The following is a 24529-nucleotide window of genomic DNA, read 5'->3' as shown; positions in this document are numbered from 1 at the left end:
CATTAAGCATTCAGCTATATAGCTATATCTGTAAAAGGCAAATATGAAAATGCTCTCCCTCTCTCTTTCACACACACACACACACACACACACACACACACACACACACACACACACACACACACACACGATGAACAGGGAAACCCAGAATGCAATGAGAGTATTGAAAATGCTTTTTCCTTCCTTGTCTCTTTCATTAACAGTGTTGAAAAGCCAAGAGTTCTCTACCTCCCTCTGGCTTACACACACACACACAGACACACACACGCACACATATATATGCACACATTAAAGACACACACAGAAAGCTCTCCAATTCATTGGAGACGTGCCTCACATGGTTTGCTTCAGCTGGTCTTCTTGACAAATGCCACATTACAGCAGAGGGAAGGAGAAACTTGGCATGCAGTCAAACTTCTCTCATGATTTAAGATTTGAAATGCTTCAGCATGTGCAGTCCCTCCATTCCACTCTCTGCTCCCTCTCATTCCCTCTTTCTGCCCGAATGTTTGCTGCTTTCCCCCTAACGTGTCTCGCTTGCTACCTCTCTTTCATTGTTCTATCTTTCCTGTTTAGCTTTCCCTCTGCTAACTTGGAGCAGAGCTGTGCTCTGGGAATATGGCCCCTTTTAAAGGAGTAAGCCACAGTTTGTGTAAGTATGTGCATGTCTGCAGACGTGAGTGATTATATGCGAGTTCCACTGAGGCTGTGTGTACGTTCTGCAAGTGTATCTTTGCAGCTTGTTCAGATGTGTGTCAGTCTCACGAAGCTTTGCCCTTTGCAGTTCAACAGTCCTTTAATCCTCATCACCAGTGACCCCTAACCCCTGCTTCTAACCTCTTCACGCACACACACACTTAACCGTGTACAACAGACCACACACACAAACATGCACATTCATGCCCCTCATGTCCCCTTATCAATGGCAAATTTCTAAAGGTCTTACCAATGCAGGCTTGAACAAAAGCTGAAGGTTCTGCTTTGTTGTTTTTGTTGTTCATGTCAGCGAATCATCACAACAACCTTCTTCCTCAGACATATTTCTAATAAAATCAATATAAGCTACCGGACCACTAACTCACTAAAATAATCACATGCTACTTTGCTGAGCATTTTTCTATACTGTACGTAGACCACGCTTTCTGACTTTATCATATGTTATTCATTTCCACTGATAAACATTCCCAGTAATGCTTGGAGGGTGGAAATTGAAACAGACAGGAAGGTGGTTTGTATCAGCAGTGTGTGTGTTTGTGTGCGTGTATGAAGACAGACAGGCAAAGGGCACCCTGCTGTCAGTAGTCAGAAATACCCTATACAGCTATATGTACATCAGATATGTGTGGTCTGAAGAGCTGAAGCCACAGTAGGCTTTAACAATTGTGTTTTCAATACATACAGAATGTGCCAGCCTTCTCTTTTGTACTGCACTGAGTAGCTGACATTAAAGGCATTTCTCCGCAGCACATGACAAGCAGATATGTGGTTCCATGCTCCTTCAATCAGAGCGTTCAAAGCAAACGCACATGTAGCCAAGCCACTTGCAGATCACTGAACTCACTCACACATCCATACACAACCACTGACATACACTCACACATGGAAATGCAAACAGTTCTACACATCCTCCTAAGCTTCCTTCTGCTCTAACTCCCTCTGTGTCACAAAGACACACGAAGCAAGAGCTGCACACAAATCTAAGACTACACCACCTGTCCTCAATAAACTGAACTTTTCACGAGGCACCTTTAGACGACGGCTGATCCTGCTTCAGAATACACCTCAGAGCTGATGTCTATATCACACTCAAACACGAACGCATATGTGAACAGGTGAGCAGATAAATGTGCCTAATACAATATTAGACACAGGTTTATGAGCTGCAGTGAAAAAAATGCTGCTATTTTTACAAATGTTCTTGATAAAACAGTGAGTAAATCATGCCAGTGCCCATCATACCATGCCAAAAAAAGAAAATCTACTTTTATGGGCTGTCAGTCACTTGCACTCACACTTTTAGTGTACTTTTATCCCCCCCTTCAGAGGCAGCTGTGGCTCAGGAGGTACAGCAGGTCATCTACCAATCGGAGGGTCAGTGGTTCGATCCTCCAACTTGCATGTCAAAGTATCCTTGGACAATATACTTAACCAAGAGTTCCCCTGAATGCATTTATTATAGTGTTTGTGAACATTAAGTTAGTGCTTATGCACAGAAAAGGGCTTTTGTATGAAAGGGTGAATGAGGTTTGTAGCAAGAAAGTGTTTAAACTGAGTAGAAAAGTGTAGTATCGGTCACTACCAGTCGATATGGTAGCTCCGTGTCAACACCTGGGGTACTGGGGCAATAATTTAATTTTAAAAATGCATAACTAAGAAATTACTATGTAACTGAAAACATTAACTTGGGATCAACAATTTCTACTTGAGATACATTTGAATGGCATTTATGTAATAGTGTAATGGAGCCAAAAACAAACATTAGAAAGTTAAAGGACAGTGGTTTAATTCCAGACTCTCCCAGTCTGCATGTTGATGTGTTCCCTGACTCAATACTGAACCCCAAACTGCCTCAGATGCATCAAATCACATGATTTTTAAAAAAGTAAAACATTTGATAATTAACTTCTTACAACTGAAATTATTCACACAGTCCTGATATTTCAAGGAAATAATGTTAAACATGGTGTCCAGTGCTGTGACTTCTTACCTAAAAACATGGTGTATTTCTAAAGTAGTAATACAGCATGACTCAAATTTTTACCCCTCTGTTAGCATCTTATTACTAAAATATCCAGTGCTACTCATTTTACTACACATCTTGCACTGCAAGAACGTTGCCTTTAACTTTAACCTAAACAATAAGCACATGAAAATGGCACGTTTCTAATATTGTGACCTAAACCACAACACTAACCACTTTGTAAAGACAGATGTTTGGGCCGACAGCTGTACTTAATTCAGTTAAACTTCAACTAAAAGCTACCTAATGTAACTGAAAGTGAGTGCGGTATATGTAGACATGTAGGTGACTGCGACACTCACTTCATCTCCAGAATCTCCTCCAGCTGCTTTCGTCTCTCCTGTCGCAGACTGTTCAGATGTCCGTCTCTTTCATGCAGCGACTGCTGAGTGGAGGACAGACGCAGTTTTGTGGCGTCCAGCTCCTGGCGCGTCTTCTCCAAAGCTCCCATCAGCTCCTCCAGCTATTCAGTGGAAGAAAAAGAAGGAAGGTGGTATAAACACACTAGAGGACCCACATTGATCCGTTCTTAATTATAAGATAAGTTTATAATAATACAAAGAAACATATCTATTCTGCACTTATGCACACTCACACACAGAAGTGAGCATGCTAAAGTAATTTGATATAGGACAAGTTATCTGCTGTCTGTGTGTGTGTGTTAAAGAACGTGTGTTGGATTGCTAAAAGATGACATAAAATGACAGCCTAAACATTGAAAATCAATGGCCAGCTGACATTTAGGAGCAGGAGAAATTACTCGGGGTCACAGGTTAGCTGAGTGATTGTTCTGACCCTCTCCTCTCCACCCTCGCCTTTCACTTATCATATTCTCAAGTGCAGTTGTGCTTTAGAGCTGAGGATAATGATCAACCTCTTGACTGCATCCTCTGTATCTGCACACACATGTGTGTCTGACAGGATATGACCTCAGGGCGTCATTAGACAGGAAGTGTCTAATTGTCTAACAGCTAGCACTTCACAATAGGATGCAGTATTACTCAAGCATGTACAGATGTAAATGTAAAACAACAGGAACATACATTTATCATTGTTTAGTTTTGATGAGCTGCTAATTTGTGATACAGGGTAAAAAAAATCTAAAGTTTGGAAGAAAAAAAGGAGAAAGAAAAATGCAGAGAAAAGGATTATTGGGGAAAACCACTGCATGGGGTAGGACATGAGAGAAAGGAATGGGCCTCTTTTATGAAGGAGCCAAATGGTTCACACATTTTCAGGACAGTTTCCATCTCCTCCAGTTTTCTAGGTGTGTTTCACAGATGTCAGCTTACGTGCTCACTCTTCATGAATATCACACGCTGAATACAAGAAGAAAAAAGCAAAGGGAGTGCGGAGCGCTGAAACTTAAACAGTACGGTTGGAAAATGACGACTTTCAGTGAAAACTTCTTCAAAATGTAACAAAATATTCAATATATTCAATAAAATACACCCCATAGCTCTGCCAAGAACAATTGACCTCAGTAGTTTCTAGCTGTTAATAGACCGAGTAACGTCAAAATATGCAAGTCTCCAAACTTACACCATTTTAATATTCACTGTTTGATTCCAGGATCGAGTGCATACAAAGCCAATCTTTTCTTCTTGAAAGCCAAGGGTCACACACACAGCTCCACTTACACCCACCACATGCCTATCAACCCTCATGCACCAACTTTTCCCTTCCCAGTCCCTTATTAGTCCACCACCCAGGCTAGCCCTCACTTCACAATCACATCATTAATAAGGAATACAATGCATTTTAGTGAAATTAGGGACCTAATCAGCTTAGCAGTGAGCCTGTGCGTGCTAATTTAGCTCAACTTCAAGGCAAAGCCCCCCAGCCAGGCTAAGGCCTTCTAAGGCTGGCCCAAAGCCCCTTTAGTTGATAAGCTGATTGAGGGCTCAGAGGTAAGGGCCAAATCCCTCTTGTCCGTTTGCGTTGTGTTGCTGGTTCAAAGGCCTAGTTCAAACGCCACAGAGGGGAGAGCAAAACAGCAGAAATCAAGAACAAGAGAGAGAGAGAGCGCAGAGATAATTGCGTGAGACAACTTAAGAAGGCAGATGGGAACACGCAAGGCTCGGGACAGTGGCTGGACAGCAGAGATGATTGTATGAGAAAGACGAGAGGCAGAGGGAGTGAGAGACTTAGAAAACAAGGGTGTGAAAAAAAGTGACCCAGGGCATTACCCATGCTCCATTTCAGCAGGTCAGGCTGATGGAAGACTTTCAGCGCATTACACATCATGAGACTGATTACTCTGGGACAGAAGGGAGAAGAAAGAAGAAAATCAAGCAAAGAGTGAGGAGAGGAGGGGTGAGAATGTGAGTTTGGCAGGGCGGGCTGAAGCAGTGCCAGAGTCAGGTGATGTTTCAAAGGAACTGGTTCCTCTCTAAGTCGCTCCACGCACTCTTTTCCAGTCTCCGAGGCAAGACTGGTGATTGACTGACAACTGTCTAGTTTTAAAATGATGGCATGCTGAACCGCTCCCTTCTTATGTGGTAACGTTATTTTGGCTGACAAAGCTCACTCCTTTGACAGCGAACAGTGAGCATCGGTGACTGAGCACCTTGAGCACTCGGGCAGCTTTCCTTGTGTCAACAGTGTGGCTGTAACTCCATTCTAGTTCAGCTCGTGTCAAGTTCAGTCGCTAGTATGACCACACGCTGGCTCGGTATGTTTTCTATGCGTAGGGTTTGGATTGACTTATAATAAAGGCTTGTGACTATGGCTCGTGGGGTCAATGAATGTTAATGTGTCATCAGCTAGAAAAGGCTTTTCCTGAATCTTTGGGTAATCTCAGGTCACAGCTGAATCATTTACTTCTATGCGTGCAAAAAGTCCCTCAGACATAAATATACTTTTCTGACTTTGCAGTGAATCAGAATATTGTTTGATAAACACAGTATCCATGCTGAATGCAAGTCAAGCGTGCAAAAGTACAGAAATTGTGAAAAGAAGGGAGAAAAAAAACAAAAAAAAACAAGCCGCAGTTAGCGTTGGCGCTCGCAAAATTTTCTAAACTGAGTTTGACCTTCTCTTACTTTGCTGCTCCGGCCTCTCTTCATCTTTTAAACTCTCCCAGGAAGCACACGTGTGTGTTTGAGGCAATATAGCCGCCATTCTGCCTCAAAATGTTGGTTCTTGTTTTAACCGCCGATTGCTCTCATGTTACTTGTGGCACTCATAAGTAATGCGAGGTCATTCTCATTCAAATGCATGCTCACACCGAGAGGAAACACACTCCCTTGCCTTGTTTCTCTTTCCCACCGCAGACACACCTACGTACACACACACACACACACGTAAACTTTTTTGGGGCCTGCTCAAAGTTGTAGACGGACCAGCAGGCAGCCAGAAAGGCAGCCAGATAAGCAGGACATGTGGTTAAAAGGAGCAACCTGTGCTCCATCAAGTCTCCAGCTTTGTCAGTCACTCTGCTTACAGAGACATAAACTCACAACATCTCAAACGTATGCTTACATTTTCAAAGATGCAAAGTTAACAAGAAAAAACGAAAGGAGGCCACTGGAATTTTTTCTCCTTTTTTTTGGTTTGAAATTTCAGTCAAGAAGAATAAAATAAACAAAAGAGTGTTTAGAGAATAAAAAGTAAATTAAGAAGAAAAAGCAATAACAGAGAGGAAACAAAAACAACTACCCATTTAGTAATAATGATATAATGGTCTGCCTGCAGTTACATTTTGAACCACATGGAGGCGCAGTTAAGTTTTGTTTTTTGCAGTGGTCCTGAAGTCCTGAATGATCTGATCAACTGATCACAGAGTTTAAAAGGTACACAAGGAAACCTGTGTGGAGAGCCTCGAGGCTATCTGTGTGCATGCGTGCGAGTAAATGTATATGGTGGTATGGCGCCCAATACGCGTGCGCTACGCCGGGTAAACCTGTCTCTGGGCCTGAACCCGGGCAGCCTCCTCCTGTGCCCAGAGAGCCTCCCTATGTGCAGAGGTGTTCATGCTTTCTCTCAGTGCCCTCTCCAGCTCCATGATCCGCTCAGCTGTGTCCCGCATGGCATCCTGGGAAGCCAAAAGAGGAAGCTAGGGGCATGAAGATTTAAGGGGAGGGGTTTTGGAAGCAAAGCAGCAAAAAGCAGGAAGATGAATGTTTTTTCAGTATAGTTTGTTCTTAAATGTTCAAACGATTTGGTGCACAAATCATCTGCATTCACACTGCACTGTTTGGCCCTTTGCAAAAAAAAAAAATCATTCTAGCTAAATCAGAAATGAAAGAAAAGAAAAACAAATCCTGCAGCTAGAGAAGCAAACAGACTTCCCACATGAAGAATTAGACACAGCCGAGACACAAGAGAGAGATAAGTAGGGCAGAAAGAGTTTCTAAGTGCTGTGACCTTTGCTGCCATCCATGTGAGTGTGAGAATCTGTAGGTGTGGAGTAGACTGTGTACATTTACATGCAGTTTGTGTGTGGCCTTTCACACCTATGGTGAGTGGAAGAAAAGGATCCGCTTCCACCCTGGTTGATGGAACTGTGAAAGAAAACACTGGACAGAAATAATAAACCCTCTGATTCTCCATCTCGCCACCTTTCTTTTTTTGTCAACTTTCTCTGCAGCACCGAAAGCGTTGACTCACTTTCTAGTTCACACGTTCACACTTTTCTGGGAGCACTACAGAAGCTTTGTGGACACGTGGATGAGGAAACAGTTTCCAGTGATTTTAAATGGTTAAACTAATGAACTGATAAAGCAAACTTATAAACTTCACACTAAACCCCAGATCTGAATTATAGAATTACAATCAAATTCTGGTTTGAACTCATATCAAACAATGAGCCTTTAACTATTACAGAAACATATAGTCCCATAATTCTCTGTAGAGTCACAGTGACACAAGATGACAATAAGAAGGGTATGTAAGAAAGAACAATTAATGGCAACACGCTACAAAATCTGTCCATTAGGAGCAACAAAAGTGTCACAAACCTGATATACTCATGCCTTACATCTACATGTAAAATATAAATGTGAACGAGGTATGTGAAAAGCAATAAGCACTGTTGAGTAATAGGGATGGCCGGACGCTCTCTAGGAAACAGAGAAAAGTGAGAATAAGTCTGGCTGACTGCTGTTAAAATGATATTTCATCTCAGAAATAGATGCTACATGTTTGTGAAAGTGAATATAATCTTTGAAAGAGTGGCATCAGCCAGCTTTAGCTGCCCTGTAAATGTGCACATGTCTCATGTCTGACAGGGATCTAGAAAATATTTTGTATTACAAGAGAAATCGCTTGTGATGGATTCCACACATGTAGTGAAAGTCATTTTATGAGACAGCGCCAGGAACACACAAGTTGCACATGAATAGCTTATTAAGTGCCTCCAATAAATACTAAAGAAGAGGAAATAAGTATAAGGTTGGTACAATTATCAGCCCATCAGTGCAGGAGGCTAACTCACTGAGCGAGTCAGTGGTGCAGACTAAAACTGCAGCAACAGGATTATCCGTAAGTGTGATGAAAACATTGCCAAGCCATCTGAATCACAAGTGGATACTTGTGGCACGTTACGTCGGCATGGCACAGCTGGAGGTGAGCGACAAACACCCACACGCACACACAGAGCCAGGCCGAGTGCGTCAACGGTCCGAAACTGTAATTGGATGTGACAGACAAGCGGTAACTCGATGCACCAGAATCAACAAGTACTGGTCTGACCCCACCCAACAGACAGAAACACGCACACACACACCCCACTGAGATGGGGCTGCCACTGCTGGACCTCTGAGTGTAACCTAACCAGAAAGCTGTGTCTGCCCCTGTATGAATGTGCACTATAAATGTGTCTGTGCATACATGTTTGCTTTAAGTTTTATTAGTAACACGAGAATATCACTGGCTTTCAAGACTACAAAGAATGGGGAAAAATAGGGCAAGAAGATACAAAAGCACAGAGAACGGGGAGAAAAGTAAAGATAATTGCCTCTGCAGCAACAATCATCACCTAATTCCCCCAGGAAGGATCATTATGGCTCTGGTCTGTTCTGGCTTGATGAAGGGATTACGATCACTTACATAAACGAGCGGAGAGTGAGAGAATGCACATTTCCAGCAGCTGTGCACCTATGATCAGACATCTGTCTCAGTCTTTATGAACTGTTGTGTTTCATAATTTAAAATATGCTAAATATGTGTGCAGGGCCAGACATCTCATAAGTAATTTAGGTCCAGTTTACAGACTCTGGGAACAATCTTTTTTTTCTTCACATTTCCCCCTAAATCAAAAAACAAAACAAAAAACACAAGAAGAAGAAACCTTCCTTGCTATAATTCACTTTCAAGAACAGGTGAGCACCGAGGGTTGCTGATGCCTCTCAGTTACAGCTAAAAGAGAAATAAAAGGCCGGTGTGAAGGTTTGAGGAGAATACTTCCGATGTGTTTTCTCTGTGTTTGTTAAGTGCAGCGTGGCGCGATGGAGACAATGGAGCAAAGAGATGTTATCGCTCCATCCCACATAAACTCTTCTGGCAAGATTGGGAGAGTTTGTTTGTGTGTGTTTACCCTTGGAGCGTGCTGTGTTCCTGATGGAGCCAGAGATAAGAGAGAGACAGAGAGCAGTGGAAAGAGAAAGGAAGAGGCCACAACCAGCCTCACCGCTGAGCAGACACAATCTGGTCGTAATGTCTGATGTCACTAGCCGTGTCTGGACCTAAACTCCGCTGCAGGTCCATATATCAAACGATCACTATGGCATTACTGAGAGTTGAAAAACTGTCTAAAGTCTTTCATCTTTAATAAAATGATCAGCGTTCTGCTCTACCAGGTGTAACAACTGAGTTTAACATCCAGGCATCCATGAAAACGGAATTTATGACATTTAACGGAGTTAGAAGTTAGCAGGGAGTTAGCTCGCTAGCTTCTATCTAAATACAATATAGCATGTCCTGACTGCGGGGTTTTGGAAACAAATTAAAACGTACAGCTCTGCTATCACTTCCAGCATAAATGAAGACAGAAAACTAAACAGCAGTGACGTTTGTAGGGTTACTGAAGTTGGGCTAGCTGGTATATAATGATGTGCTACGTGACCGCTAGCGACACAGCTATGTTAGCATAATATAAACAAGCTAACTTTTTTTCCACTGGATAAAAGTTAACGTGAGTGTTCTCGGTGGTCAGGAACAAATGTAATCGCATGGCAGGATGCTGTAAACGGACCAAACTTCAGCCAGGAGAACAACTGAGATAATCCATCCACAATACGAGGTTAGTCATTCATATACTGCTGCATGGGCTGGGCTGTAGTTACATCCTAAGGTTTCAAAAACTGAGCTTAAATAAATGATTAGCGGTAATAAAAGCCGAGGGAGGTCAACAGGGATCACTGACTGTTTTAGGAGCTTTTTGAGATCAAATAGAAGAAAATACAAAACATTAAACATGTTAACAACACAAAAGCCATATTAAACGCAGACTACTTTAGGCCCGGAAGTAGGATTCGTCACGTCATCACTTAACGACCGGATATACAGATTGTATGTTGTGTCTCCATAGCCAGTGAATATTTGATCTAATGTAACCTGACTTCAACATTTCAATGTTTTATTGGTATGCCTTTGTTGCATTTTTAACAAATTCCTCCTATATTTACCTCAAAATGTATTACATTAAATTGCTGTCTATTAGCTGACGTCTAAGAAACTTAAGTCTTATTCATGTTGGATTGATGTCCAAGTGATAAATTTCTTCTGAAACCTGCCCCAAAAATGGGGAAACGTTTTTCTTCAACTTAACTGCGCAATCGAATTGACTAAAATGTGGTGCACATGTGAAATCACTGTTAAAGTGGATTTTGCAATAACTCATAAGGATCAAAGGAGTCTTTGACGTCAGACGGTCTGGAGACAGAAATATCTATATTATAAACTGTTCTAATGGAGTTTGTGTGAATTTTATGTTCATTTTAAAACAAGTCTAAGACTCTACAGCCGCCTTTGTGGTTCAGTGAGACTATATCCTCAAAGCTTAAGCACAACATTGTTTTGGACTACATGTTAGCTTTGGCATAATCAAGACTGTCAAAGCTAGCATGCTCGTTTGTAACCGCACTATTGTTTGCCATGATTGTCCTTCTAGGTTAATGACATAGTAACAGTTATTAATGCCCAGAAATAGGTTGATGGGAATGTTTTCAATGAAGTGTATTAGAATTGAGGTTTTGCTGAAGGAGTTACCAACATGATTAAAATCATCTTGAGGAGACAAATGTGTGCCAAATTCATGAGATTTCATCCAGTGAACATTTAACTTTGAACCGCAAATGTTAAAAAGATGCAAAAGTTTGTTGTGGAAGAAGCTGGTAGATCATCAAAGTTAGGGTTTAAGCACTAAGTATAGTGGATGTCTGTATCGAGTTTCATGGCAATCCACTGAATAGTTCTCTAAATATCAAGATTAACCGAGAAAGCTTTAGAGCCATGCCGCTGGCACGGCTAAAAATCTGTGTTGAGACATGAAAGGAGTTAACGTTATAAAGCACGCATGGATAAGTGAAAGTATGCAAGAATGTTATGTAAGATGTCAGCACAAAAGGAATTACAGTCCAGTGAAAAAAAGAGCTTTCACAGGACACCATGTAGTGCTGTGGAAAACTAAGTACACCCACAGAATTAAGAAGGTCAGTAGCAGCACCTTTTATAGTCTAGGTGTAACATATCTTTGTAAAAGCAGAAGTTTAATGGTCTGGAGCGTTCTGGTTCATCCTAACACAATCCCATAATCTTCCCAGTAGTGGGCGTCCCAGCAAATTCACCCCAAGGTCAGACTGTAAACAGAGTCTCAGAATAATTGCATTAAACCTAAGAGCTCCATCCCAGACAAGTATGGCTTGTTTGGAAGGGCTGTCAGGAGAAGGCCTCTTCTCTCTAAAAGAACATACTACTTCCTGTAGATATGCACATTACCAACCAAACAAACTACACAACCTCTGCAACAACCTCAGGAGGGATGATGATTTGGGCTTTACAGCTACAGGACCTGAGCACTTTGCAGTTATGGAGTTAATCGTGAACTCGTCTGTACACGAAAGCATTTTAGAGTCAAATGTGACATGAATGCAACAGGACGATGAACCAAAGCTCAGCCCAAGTGCAATGCTGTGGTGGAATCATGTAGTCCTGTGAAAACTGTTCTGTATATTGTTATGCAGAACATCTGGCTCAGATTACTTATTAAGAATGAGAGCAGCCGGAAAGAGCTGCTTCTTTTTCTTCTCTTGGCCACGCCCACCTCTCAGGTGCAGCCAGTTGCTCTGAAGACCGACTGAGGCTCTTGCCAGAGGAAACAGCAAAGAATAGCACAGGAAACCAGGAGGGTGGAGCATCACAGATCAATGACAATAAACAGGGATTTCAGTCTGATTGCATGTATCTGCTTGAAGACGAACATTTCCTTTGCTCAGTATTTTTTAATATATTCAATAACTACAAAAATAAATGGAAATAACAAAATTTTGCAGACCCGAGGCCTTTCTCAAAGCTTCTTATCCAAGATAGATGCTTCTTCTCCAATCTCTCCCAATTGACATATCTGAGCGTCTGCCACATTTAGTGCCATCCCAAACATTAAATGATGTAGTCAACAAAAATGTGATGGTTATATTGTATTCAGGATGAATGATACTAATGATAACACTGCTAATAATATGCTATAATAATAATAATATTTAAAAAAAAATACGAATCAGAGATTTTCAGAAAGGGCTTTTTAAAGAACCTCAAAGAGCCGAGGAGAGTAAAAGAGATCACAAACATAAAGGCGAATGACCGTGTAAGCTTCGAAAACAAGCAGTAAAATCTGGTAAACACTGAAGGTCAACAAGAGTTAGAGTGATGTGGTCACCTCCACTGGAACGAGTTAAAAGACGAACAGCAGCACTTGGAGGCCTGTCTGACATTCAAGAGGAGCGCAAATATACTTTGCTGTAATCTAGAAAACGATTGATGTCATTTGAATGTAAAGTGCTGTATATTCATGGGGACTGTTGCTACAGCCAAGCAGCTCGACAGAGTTCAAAATATGAAGATGTTTACAAAAAATAGAGAAAGGCCACCAAAGGAGTTTGGAGTAAGTTTTATTTTTCGCACATGAAAGAAGGAAGTTTGTCCCAAAGCTTGCAGCTGTATTTATATGCTACACCTGAATCAAGGGCGCTTCGTTCAGCTGTTAGTGTAACTTCAAAAAGACTCGCACTAAGGACGCACTAGGTAAGGTCCGCTTCAGCGTGTCCCACGTCCCTGTACCTGACATGCACGTCATGTCTCTTTCCAGCTTGCAGCAATACTAATGTGTGTTTCACAGACACTGTTTAGATACAGAAATAGGAAGTTGAATGTTGGCTGCCAGAATACACAAATAGCAGAATAGTTCAGCAGAAAAACAGACTGAGAGAGACTCTTGGTCTGTTTGGCAGGAAGGTAAATGTACTTTACTTCATCCGTCCCCTGGGGATAACCTGGCATGGCTACACTCTGTATATTAACACCTCAGCCTGCAGACGAGTAGAAGTATACGTGTGCACTCACACAGTGAGTCAACACTCTTGTTGACGTCTAAGCAGGTAAGCAACTACACAAATTACATCAGAGAGGGTACATCATGAGGTCTGACTAGACACAGTGTGTTGCTATTCCCATGTGAGTCACCATGATGCAGTTTTTAGGTATGGAACTGAGTTTTGTTTCTGGTTAAGACTCTGAGATCTATGAATGGAGGGACTACAGCACAGCTAAGAAGAAGAAGAAATTCATTGACATCATTTGCAATTGGTGGTGAGAGGGGAAACAAAAACAGGTAGATGAACTGAGAATGAACCAAACTGAACTCTGCTGGTTGGAAACATGAAAAAGAATCCAAACATAACACTGACATAAACGTACGAACATAATCAAACCTGTGATAACGAGTGGGGATGTCCATCAATCAGGGCGTCTTTCCTCATCTCACCTGGCACCGTCTGCTTCTGGATGTTAGGAGACTTGATTTGTCTTCAGACAGAGAAAAATGGATGACAACAGATAAACAAGGAGTGTTTGTTATATCATATATCAATGATCAAAATCTGAAATACATTAAACGACTAAATTTAATGCTATGAGATATACGGTCATTTGAAAGTGCAAAACTGCTTGCTTTTTTGACATATTTGAGCCTTTTAAAGACGACAATTATCCATAAAAATATTCATCAAAATGACCATTTTCTTCAACAAAAAAGAAAAGGGGAAATAATTAATCAAACCTTCAACACCATGCAAGTAGAATTCGAGGTAAGTAGAAAAAATGCTTATGGACGCCTACAGAATGAGTCTAGCAAGTGATTGCATGTACAAATGCAAGAAACTCTTCAAGATGCAGATGAAGACATGTTGCATGAATGAGCGGTCAGAAAACTCAACAAACAGATGCCACAAACACAGGCAACATCTTTTTAAGTCAAGAGTGGACTGGCTTTCACCTCAGAAAAATAGTGCACCAGTTGAAATGTATGTTCTTAAAATGTATGACAAAACCAATTTTCCTTGAGGTTTTCTTCAAGTGTATTGCCTTTGGACTTAGTTACTGTATCAAAGAGAATCAAAACATTAACCAACTATGCCAGAAAAGTGGAAGATTGTCTTTATTAAGCCCCATCAGGAAACACATTTTTTGCATTTAAGCTATCCTTTGTATGAGGAACAATGGGAAGCCAGTGTGCAATCGGGGACCAAGATTTCTGCATCCTTATGTTGAAGTGTCCTTGGGCAAGAGACTAAAACCGAAGGACCTCCCTATGCACCTTTACAGGTTTCCATGTGTGCACGAGCTTTAAAAATATGTCTGTAAGTGCAGCTTGCAGTGCACTTTGAGTACAACGTAAAGGGGTGAAAAAGTATTAAAAACTAGAGTAGGTTAAGCACAGAGCACAAGTTAGCCTATATATCAAGTTGTTGGGCAGCACAGAGGCACATTGGTGGCCTTGTTGGGTTTAACCTGACAAGCATGTCCAAAGATTGCTTGTCAGGTTAACTGGTGATTCTAACATTTGGTGTGATGGTAAATACTTACACAACACAAAAAATAACAATAATAACAGCAATAATACAAAAATTGGTGTGGGCATGGAAGAGCTGAGCCAAGGGTGAAGGAGTTTTCATGAAATTCATTATATTTCAGGGGAATAAATCATACAGAGTGAATGTTAAATGTCTGAACCTGTATTTACACATCCTAGCGTTATCAGAGGGGAAATCCTCGGCCTGCCCAGCACTGTGCAGCTGCAACTGATATCTGACCACTGGCACAACATGGTGCAAAACCGTGCTTTACTTGAAACAAAGAGGCTCTGAAGAAGTTTTAAGTTAAAAGTTATAAATTATAATCAAAAGAATATAAATCAAAAAGTAAAACCTCTGGTTCTGTGGTAAAACAGGTGCTTCCTAAGATGGAAACGATGGCTAAACTGGGAAAATTTCAAAGATTCTTGTGGCTAATGGGATTTTTTAAATGAATGGCTCCAGAGGGACAAACATGCAAAGTCTGGCCCTTGTGTTCACTTTTGAAAGATTGCTTCAACTATCAGCTGCACTGTGATGACGGGCGAAGGAGCGGCTCCCAGAGGAAACCAGCATAAACTTGGCGAGATCGTGCAAGCACCACATAGAAGGGGACGTTGTTTTCCACATGACGTGAACATATGTGCATAAATTACACTTCCTTGCAGTTTTTATTTTGCGTGTTTGCGTCTGCGTGTGTGTACCGACTATTGAGTACAGCACAATATTTAACATGTACAAATAAGTTCGCTTCATTGTCCTGTCTTGCTTTATCTGGCTTTATTTGTTTAGTTTTATTAGTTAAAACAAGTTCTGCATGCTTCATCTCAGAAGACTGCAGAGCTGCACTGTGTACAGTACATCAGGTAAGGATGAATGCTGTGTGCCTAGTCTTAGCAAGAAAGCAGACTGGGACAAGACAAGACACGACTGAGGTAGGTGAGACACTGCTGTGTAAATCTTTCAACAACAAAACACAAACATATGCAGACAGGAGATGCGAGCACATGCATGCGCACCACTGCGCACATAACCCACATTCTCCTTTTAAGAAATAAAATGCCAAGAGTCTGATTACTGACAGAAACACACACATGGGTAGTAAATCTGCTGTCAGCGTTGTGTACTGCTCAGGTGCTGATTACAGAGTTGAACTGTGTAACCAGCCAGGATGGATATGTATTAACCTCCACGCCAATCCCTGAGCCTTGGTATATGTGGCACACACATATTAGGTTTAAAAAAATATGGAAAACACACACAAGCCCTCACAGTAAACTCACTACTACTAGACACTCATTAACCACAAAATGCATGCACCCTGGTCTTAGGGTAGAGTTCATGTTTACTCACAAATATGCTCAAAATAGAATTAAAACACACATCTCTGAGCTCCCAGTTAGGCCTTCGTACTTTAAGAGAAAAAGAAAATGAACAGAAAGTGCGAGAAAGCTGACAGTGACAAATTAGTGCTTAAGAGAACCCTCCAACACTGTAAACAAGCTGTGACCAAGCAGCTGCTAAAATGCGCCACATTATTATTCCACATCCACACTGGTGTGTTTATTCTGGGCGCAACCGACAAGCTGCCCCCACATGTGGGCAAATATTTGCTGTCACAGCCCTTAGTTGGAAGCATGTGTGTGTGTGCATGACTGTCTGTTTTCATGATTGATGTTGGTGTGCAATGAATGTGAAATATGTCTAATAAAAAGATGAATACATTTAACACCTTCTCACCTTGCCACACACACAACAGTAACCTTTAAAACCATTGAGGAAGTTTTGGTTATAATAACCAAACATCTCTAAAGTTAGAAATATCCTGTTTCAGAGTGACGCTGAAAAACTCACTCTTTATGCATTTATTACTTCCAGGCTGGACGACTGTAATTCATTATTATCAGGAAGTCCTAAAAACTCCCTGAAAAGCCTTCAGCTAATCCAAAATGCTGCAGCAAGAGTCCTGACAGGGACTAGAAAGAGAGAGCAGATTTCTCCTGTTTTGGCTTCCTGTTAAATCCAGAATTCAAAATCCTGCTCCTCACATACAAGGTCTTAAATAATCAGGCCCCATCTTATCTTAATGACCTTGTAGTACCATATCACCCTATTAGAGCACTTCGCTCTCGCTCTGCAGGCCTACTTGTTGTTCCTAGAGTATTTAAAAGTAGAATGGGAGGCAGAGCCTTCAGTTTTCAGGCCCCTCTTCTGTGGAACCAGCTTCCAGTTTGGATTCAGGAGACAGACACTATCTCTACTTTAAGATTAGGCTTCAAACTTTCCTTTTTGCTAAAGCATATAGTTAGGGCTGGACCAGGTGACCCTGAATCCTCCCTTAGTTATGCTGCAATAGACGTAGGCTGCCGGGGGATTCCCATGATGCATTGAGTTTTTCCTTTCCAGTCACCTTTCTCACTCACTATGTGTTAACAGACCTCTCTGCATTGAATCATACCTGTTATTAACCTCTGTCTCTCTTCCACAGCATGTCTTTATCCTGTCTTCCTTCTCTCACCCCAACCAATCACAGCAGATGGCCCTGCCCCTCCCTGAGCCTGGTGCTGCCGGAGGTTTCTTCCTGTTAAAAGGGAGTTTTTCCTTCCCACTGTCGCCATAGTGCTTGCTCATAGGGGTCATATGATTGCTGGCTTTTTCTCTGTATCTACTGTACAATATAAAGGGCCTTGAGGCAACTTTTGTTGTGATTTGGAGCTGTGTTAGAAGGGGGCGTAATCAACATTTCTATCAATATGTATATCTGTTATTACTCTCCCTTCTGGAAACCACACAGGTTTATAAGTCTGCCGTTTCATGTCTCTGGCTTGCATCTTTAAAAAAAATGTTTTTAATCACCGTCTTGTTGATTTTATGAGTTTTTCTCATTTTTATGAGTTGGGTTTGAAAAGTGACGCTGGACAGATCCGGTGCACCTAAACGCGTAGTGAGGGTGTGCTGGGAACGTCTAGCAGAGGCCCCAGTCGCGAGATCTTCAACGCACACCTCCGGCAGAGCTTCAACAGCATTCCGAGGGAGACTGGGGACATTGAGTCCGAATGGACCATGTTCAGCGTCTCCATTGCCGAAGCTGCTGCATTGAGCTGCGGCCGCAAGGTGGTTGGTGCCTGCCGTGGTGGTAATCCCCGAACCAAATGGTGGACACCAGAGGTGAAGGGAGCCACCAGGCTGAAGAAGGAGTCCTATCGGGCTTGGTTAGCCTGTGGGACTCCGGAGGCAGCCGACAGGTATCGACAGGCCAAGCGGAATGCGGCTCGGGCAGTGGCTGAAGCAAAAACTCGGGTGTGGGAGGAGTTCGGAGAGGCCATGGAAAAAGACTTTCGGACTGCCTCGAAGAGATTCTGGCAAACCGTCAGGCGTCTCAGGAGGGGAAAGCGGTGCTCTACCTGCACTGTGTATAGTGCTGGCGGAGCGCTGCTGACGTCGACTGAGAAAATTGTCAGGCGGTGGAAGGAATACTTCGAGGACCTCCTTAATCCCACTGACACGTCTTCCGAGGAGGAAGCAGAGTCTGGGGATGAGGGGAATGACCCGCCAATTTCCGGGGGCGAGGTCACTGAGGCAGTTAAACAACTCCTTGGTGGCAGAGCCCCTGGTGTTGATGAGGTCCGCCCCGAGTTCCTGAAGGCTCTGGACGTTGTAGGGCTGTCCTGGTTGACACGCCTCTGCAATGTTGCGTGGAGATCAGGGGCAGTACCTGTGGACTGGCAGACCGGGGTGGTGGTCCCCATCTTTAAGAAAGGGGACCGGAGGGTGTGTTCCAACTACAGGGGGATCACACTCCTCAGCCTCCCTGGGAAAGTCTATGCCAGGGTGCTGGAAAGGAGAGTTCGTCCGTTAGTCGAACCTCGGATACAGGAGGAACAATGCGGTTTTCGTCCTGGTCGCGGAACACTGGACCAGCTCTTTATCCTCTCCAGGATACTTGAGGGTGCATGGGAGTTTGCCCAACCAGTCTACATGTGTTTTGTGGACTTGGAGAAGGCATTCGACCGTGTCCCTCGGGGTGTCCTGTGGGAGGTGTTGCGGGAGTATGGGGTGTCTGGCCCATTGCTACGGGCCATTCGATCCCTATACAACCGTTGCAAGAGCTTGGTTCGCATTGCCGGCAATAAGTCGGACTCGTTCCCGGTGGGTGATGGGCTCCGCCAGGGCTGCCCTTTGTCTCCGGTTCTGTTCATAATTTTTATGGACAGGATTTCTAGGCGCAGCCAAGTGGCGGAGGGCTTTCGCTTTGGTGGCCTCAGAATCTCATCTCTGATTTTTGGATGATGTGGTTCTGTTGGCTTCATCGGGTGAGGGCCTCCAGCTCGCACTGGAACGTTCGCAGCCGAGTGTGAAGCAGCGGGAATGAGGATCAGCACCTCCAAATCTGAGGCCATGGTTCTCAGCCGGAAAAGGGTGGAGTGCCCACTCCGGGTCGGGGATGAGTTCCTGCCCCAAGTGGAGGAGTTCAAGTATCTCGGGGTCTTGTTCGCGAGTGATGGGAGAAGGGAGCCGGAGATCGACAGACGGATTGGGGCTGCAGCTGCAGTAATGCGGACGCTGCACCGGTCCATCGTGGTGAAGAGGGAGCTGAGTGTAAAAGCGAAGCTCTCAATTTACCGGTCGATCTACGTCCCTACCCTCACCTATGGCCACGAGCTGTGGGTAGTGACCGAAAGAACGAGATCGCGGATACAAGCGGCAGAAATGAGCTTCCTCCGAAGGGTGGCTGGCCTCTCCCTTAGAGATAGGGTGAGAAGTTCGGCCATCCGGGAGGGGCTCAGAGTAGAGCAGCTGCTGCTCCACATCGAAAGGAGCCAGCTGAGGTGGTTCAGGCATCTGACAAGGATGCCCCCTGGGCGCCTCCTGGGTGAGGTGTTCCAGGCATGTCCCACCGGGAGGAGGCCCCGGGGCAGACCCAGGACACGCTGGAGAGATTATATCTCTCGGCTGGCCTGGGAACGCCTTGGTATTCCCCCGGATAAGCTGGAGGAGGTGGCTGGGGAGAGGGAGGTCTGGGCCTCTTTGCTTAGGCTGCTGCCCCCGCGACCCGGCCCCGGATAAAGCGGATGAAGATGGATGGATGGTTTGAAAAGTGCTGCATAAATAAGGAGTAATATTAAATTCTCTTAAGAAGCACAACGTGCACACAGGTATTTTCACACGCGCACGTATGTACACTGAAAGGAGGAGAAGAAGAATCTGTTTATCCTCTGATCTTTGATGTCTCTGTGTGTTTTTAGAAGCTTGCAGGCATGTCCATGGAGAGCTATCTTGCCATGAGGGCATATCAGTTATCAGACAAAGCTGCTACTGGCACAGGTGTATAAACCAGCAGACGCGCTGGTCCTGTTTGATAGCTGATATACCCCCATCAGCCCATCGGTGCAAAAATTAAATAAGGATTCTGACCTGAGCGAAGGCGAACGAGAGCACGAGGAGTGTGCAAAGAAGCAGAAGGGCTGGGTCGCATGTGAGTGGAAAATATGAGAAGGAACAGTGATTTGTTGATTAACGAAATGAGTAAATTCTGCAGGGAAACAGTATTTTATTGTGGTGACATTTCTTTGAAAGATGAAGTGTGAGAGAGAAAGCAGTGTGAATAAGTCCAGCCATTTCCTAAACTGAGCGTAATAAGTAATTTTTCACATTTCCTTTTGCTTCTTCCACCTGGAGCTCTCCACACATCCACCTTCCAACATAAGCAGCTCCACTTTATTTCTGGATGTCACCAGAGAGCTTGTTTTTCCCCTCGTATATCTCTTCTTACATATTTATATAGCCCTTTCTTTATTTCAGTTTTTCCATTATCACTTTGATATTTTTGCTTGATGTTTGCCTTGTATTTCTTCTGTAGGAATAAAAACATAAAAACTAATCAGTAATCCTCCTTGTTGATCTACTGATGTCCCTCTTTAGGATAGCTGCTGAGTGGCCAGTAGCAAGCAGCTGTGGTCATAGTGGGTTCTTACAAAATCTGATTGTGGTCAATTGTGAATATAGAGTCATTTCCCATGTAAATATAGGTTAAAAGAAGCAGCAACTTTTAAAGAACAAAACAAACAGATTGCTATCTTTCCCTTCACAACACTTAATTCTTACTCTCTCGTTTCTTTGAATAAACCGCCGAGTGGAACAAAATCCTCAGATTTCAAGTAGACGGGGACACGCTGGCACAGTCACGGCTCAGGGTTGTACAATATATTGAATAACAGACAGATATGATCTGAAGTAAAAACATTTTCTAACTAATGTAAAAACTGAAGGAATACAGAGAAGACAAATAGAAGAAAATGAAAACACGGTGCGAGTTAACTGGGAGACACAGATGCTATCTGAGATTATAATGCCATTTTCAACTTCTCTCATATTTTGTTTTTGTGTGTGTGTGTGTGTGTGTGTGTGTGTGTGTGTGAGTGTGGTGGCGTGTGTGTGCGTGTGTGCGCGTGTGTGTGCGTGTGTGTGTGTGTGTGTGCGTGTGGTGTGTGTGGCGTGTGCGTGTGTGTGCGTGTGTGTGCGCGTGTGCGTGTGGTGCGTGTGGTGCGTGTGCGTGTGTGCGTGTGTGAGTGTGTGTGTGCGCGTGTGCGTGTGGTGCGTGTGTGTGGCGTGTGCGTGTGAGTGTGTGTGTGTGTGGTGTGAGTGTGTGCTGTGGTGGTGTGGTGTGACGTGTGTGTGCTGGTGTGTGATGTGTGGTGTGTGTGTGAGTGTGTGTGAGTGTGTGTGCTGATGTGTGTGTGCGTGTGTGGTGAGTGTGTGTTGTGTGTGTGTCGTGTGCTGTGTGTGTGTGAGTGGTGTGAGTGTGTGTGCGTGTGTGTGTGTCGTGTGTGTGGTGTGTGTGTGTGTGTGTGTGGTGTGGTGTGTGTGAGTGTGAGTGCGTGTGCGTGTGTGTGAGTGTGAGTGTGAGTGTCGTTGTTGTGGTGTGTGTGTGTGTGGTGTGGTGTGAGTGTGGTGTGTGTGGTGATGGGGTCTAAGAAAGAAAGAAAGCAGTACAGTTTATACGTTTACATTTTTAAATTTGAATATGTGCATTTTACTCCACTGAACTCAGCTATTCCCTGTGTGTGTCAGAAAATAGTCCTCTTCTACTGTGGGTTTATCTCGCTTACAGAACTGTGAAAAAGTACTAATTTCTTTATATGTTACTGCAAAGGAGCCGGAGTTTCTTATTATTTTTAAGGTGCTCTTGAACAATTATTCCCCAGGCCAGTGAGGTTTTTCTTTATTTTTTTAGTTCAGCCTGGACAGTTTGTGCCTGACCTACAAAAACACCAAAAACACAATCTGACAGATACAAAATAGTATTTTTGCACCAACAAGGTGTTTCCCAAACAGCTATTAGCCAAACACCTGCCATATCTCAGCATGGTGTTTGACATGCTCTCGCCTTAAGAAAAGTGAGGAAACTGGTCAAGCAGAGGACAAAAGAAGGAGTGGTACATGTGAAAAATATCTACAGCAGATGAACAGTATCTGATAGTCATGTCCTTAAAAAAAGAGGGAAAATCCAGCAAAAATCAGCAATCTTGACATGGGACCTGTGAGATGCTCTGGCCCTTCATTTGATCCATCTACTGTTCGCCAAAGCCTCATCAGAAATAGTCTCAGTGGAAGGGTGGCTGTCAATAAGCCATACTTAAGGAAGGGAAACAAGGAGGAAACACTGAGGTATGCCAGATTACACAAGAACTGGGATGAAAATCAGTGGCAGCAACTTATTGAGTGATTAATCCAAATGTGATATTTTCTGCTCAAGTTTTCATCAGTATGTATGGAGAAGGTCAGGAAAGAGGTACAACAGTGAGGGATTATTGTACATCTGTGAAACATGGTGGAGGCTCTGTCATGGTTGGGAGCAGCTTTTCAAACAGTGGTGTTGGGGTTGTAGTCAAAATTGATGAAATTATGAACCATCAGGTTTTGATCCACCGTGCATCTGGAAAGCATCTGATTGGCAACAGGTTCATGATCCTGAAAACACTGACAATGCAGTAAAAGCATACCTGGATAGGAAAAAACACAATGGAGCTCAATCAGTCATGATCTGGCCTCCCCAGAGTGTAGACCTCAACATTACAGAAGCCGTGTGCGATCATCTTGACAGAAAACAGAACAAAAGGCAGAAACATCCAAAGAAGAGCTTTGAATGTCCTTCAGAAATATTCCTGGAGACTACGAAAGAGTTCAGACTGTTTTGAAAAAGCAGTCAAACCAAATACCGACGTTCAAGCTTGTTAGAACTATATAATTGCCTTATATACTGTATTTCAATGTAGAGTAATCACTGCACCTAATTCCCATTTTCTTCACAAAATATCAAGACATGAGGGGTGGCTCAAGATTTCTTCACAGTGCTGAATATTTCATCTATTTAACAGTAAGTTTCAGGTCAAAATCATTGTTTAAAACCCACACCTGCATTAGAAAAGCCGACTGTTTACAAACATATCAATGAATAATTATTAGAAGCAGAGGCAACGTGTGTATCAGCACCTGGAGTTTGATTATGTTCACAGTAATGCAGCCAAAAATGACATGCATGTGTTTATGTGTGCGCATGTATTTGTTTGTCATCCTTTCCTTACATCTTGACTCGACAATCTCACTTTAGACTCACACACATAAACACAAACACACACATACGAACACACACGGACTCCCTTTTCCTGCAGCCCTCCCTCACATACCACAGTTCTTACATCGTCAGTAGCTGTGGTACTGTGAGACTGGATGGCTGATTTATTTTTCAAGTTTAGCCCCCAAATTTTAAAAGTATGGGGCTGTCCAAGCATCAAGAAAACCATACAACATAATTCCAACAATTAATATTATAAGTTTATGAGTGAAGGAGGCAAGAAGGAAAGGAGAAGAATTAAGGCTTTATGTTTCTGCCACAATTTATTCCTAAAATTTGTGAAACTGCATACACTCCAGTTCAGTGTTTCTTCTTTGACATCATGTTGAAAGTTAATTAAAACCTCGTGTATTTTAATTCCCACAAGTTGTTCTTAACTTCCAAGTATGTCAGTCCTAAAAAATGTTTGGGGGGGTTTCTTGTTTTGTTTTGTTTTTTAGTCCATCACACACAGACGAACTGCTTGAAGAGATCTATAACCGCGAGAGATCTATTTAACAAATCCGTCAGAATTAGTACGACATGCTGATACGTTCCACAAAGCCTGTTCAATGTCACTGATTACTTTGGCAGATTAGCTTTACGTCTACTGTACACTAACAACAGTAAATAAAACGTCACCCATAAACTACCCTAATGTTATCACTGATGACTTAGAGTAGATCACTAAGCAATCAACAAGCTGCGAGTGAGACTCCCCTGTGCTGGAAGGTATTTATTACAATGGCCTGTTAGCTCCATCCATCTTTGACTCTCTTTGCTTCACTGCCAACTGGATGAGAAAGTGTCTATTTCCTCATCTGTTCTCCCTCTCCATTCAGATAGTGGTTAATAGGTCATCTGACTGACTTCCAACAGAAACACTCTGATTAAAAAGACATTCATCCTCTGCCCAGATAAGCTACATTCCGCATGCTCTGCAACAGAAGTCCAATCAGCACACAGACACTCGTCCGCCCATGCGTTCATATAACACGTGTGCAGAAACACATATGCAAAAATTCTTCTGTTTCTGTTTAATGTCTTTGTTAAATCAAAAAGTACACTGAGAACTAACACGATTTGTTGCCCCACAATTTTCTATAG

At 42.9% G+C, this 24529-nt stretch overlaps 1 protein-coding gene across 1 annotated transcript in view; it reads right to left on the bottom strand.

The window, feature by feature from the left end:
- The window catches only part of LOC102305843 (ERC protein 2), a 181797-nt gene that overhangs the window by 85336 nt on the left and 71932 nt on the right, over positions 1-24529 (bottom strand). The window contains exons 16-18 of the mRNA XM_042227459.1: positions 13669-13762; positions 6645-6776; positions 3043-3203 (exon numbers count right to left, since the gene is read on the bottom strand). Of these exons, the coding sequence (XP_042083393.1) occupies positions 3043-3203; positions 6645-6776; positions 13669-13762 (387 nt within the window). The remainder of the gene's footprint in view (positions 1-3042; positions 3204-6644; positions 6777-13668; positions 13763-24529) is intronic.

Source organism: Haplochromis burtoni, unplaced genomic scaffold (genome assembly GCF_018398535.1).
Source record: "Haplochromis burtoni strain Fernald_Lab_line unplaced genomic scaffold, NCSU_Asbu1 Contig_9, whole genome shotgun sequence".
In the NCBI taxonomy this organism is placed as follows: Eukaryota; Metazoa; Chordata; class Actinopteri; order Cichliformes; family Cichlidae; genus Haplochromis; species Haplochromis burtoni.
The sequence above is the reverse complement of the archived record's forward strand: the minus strand, read 5'-3'. Positions and strand labels throughout refer to the sequence as shown.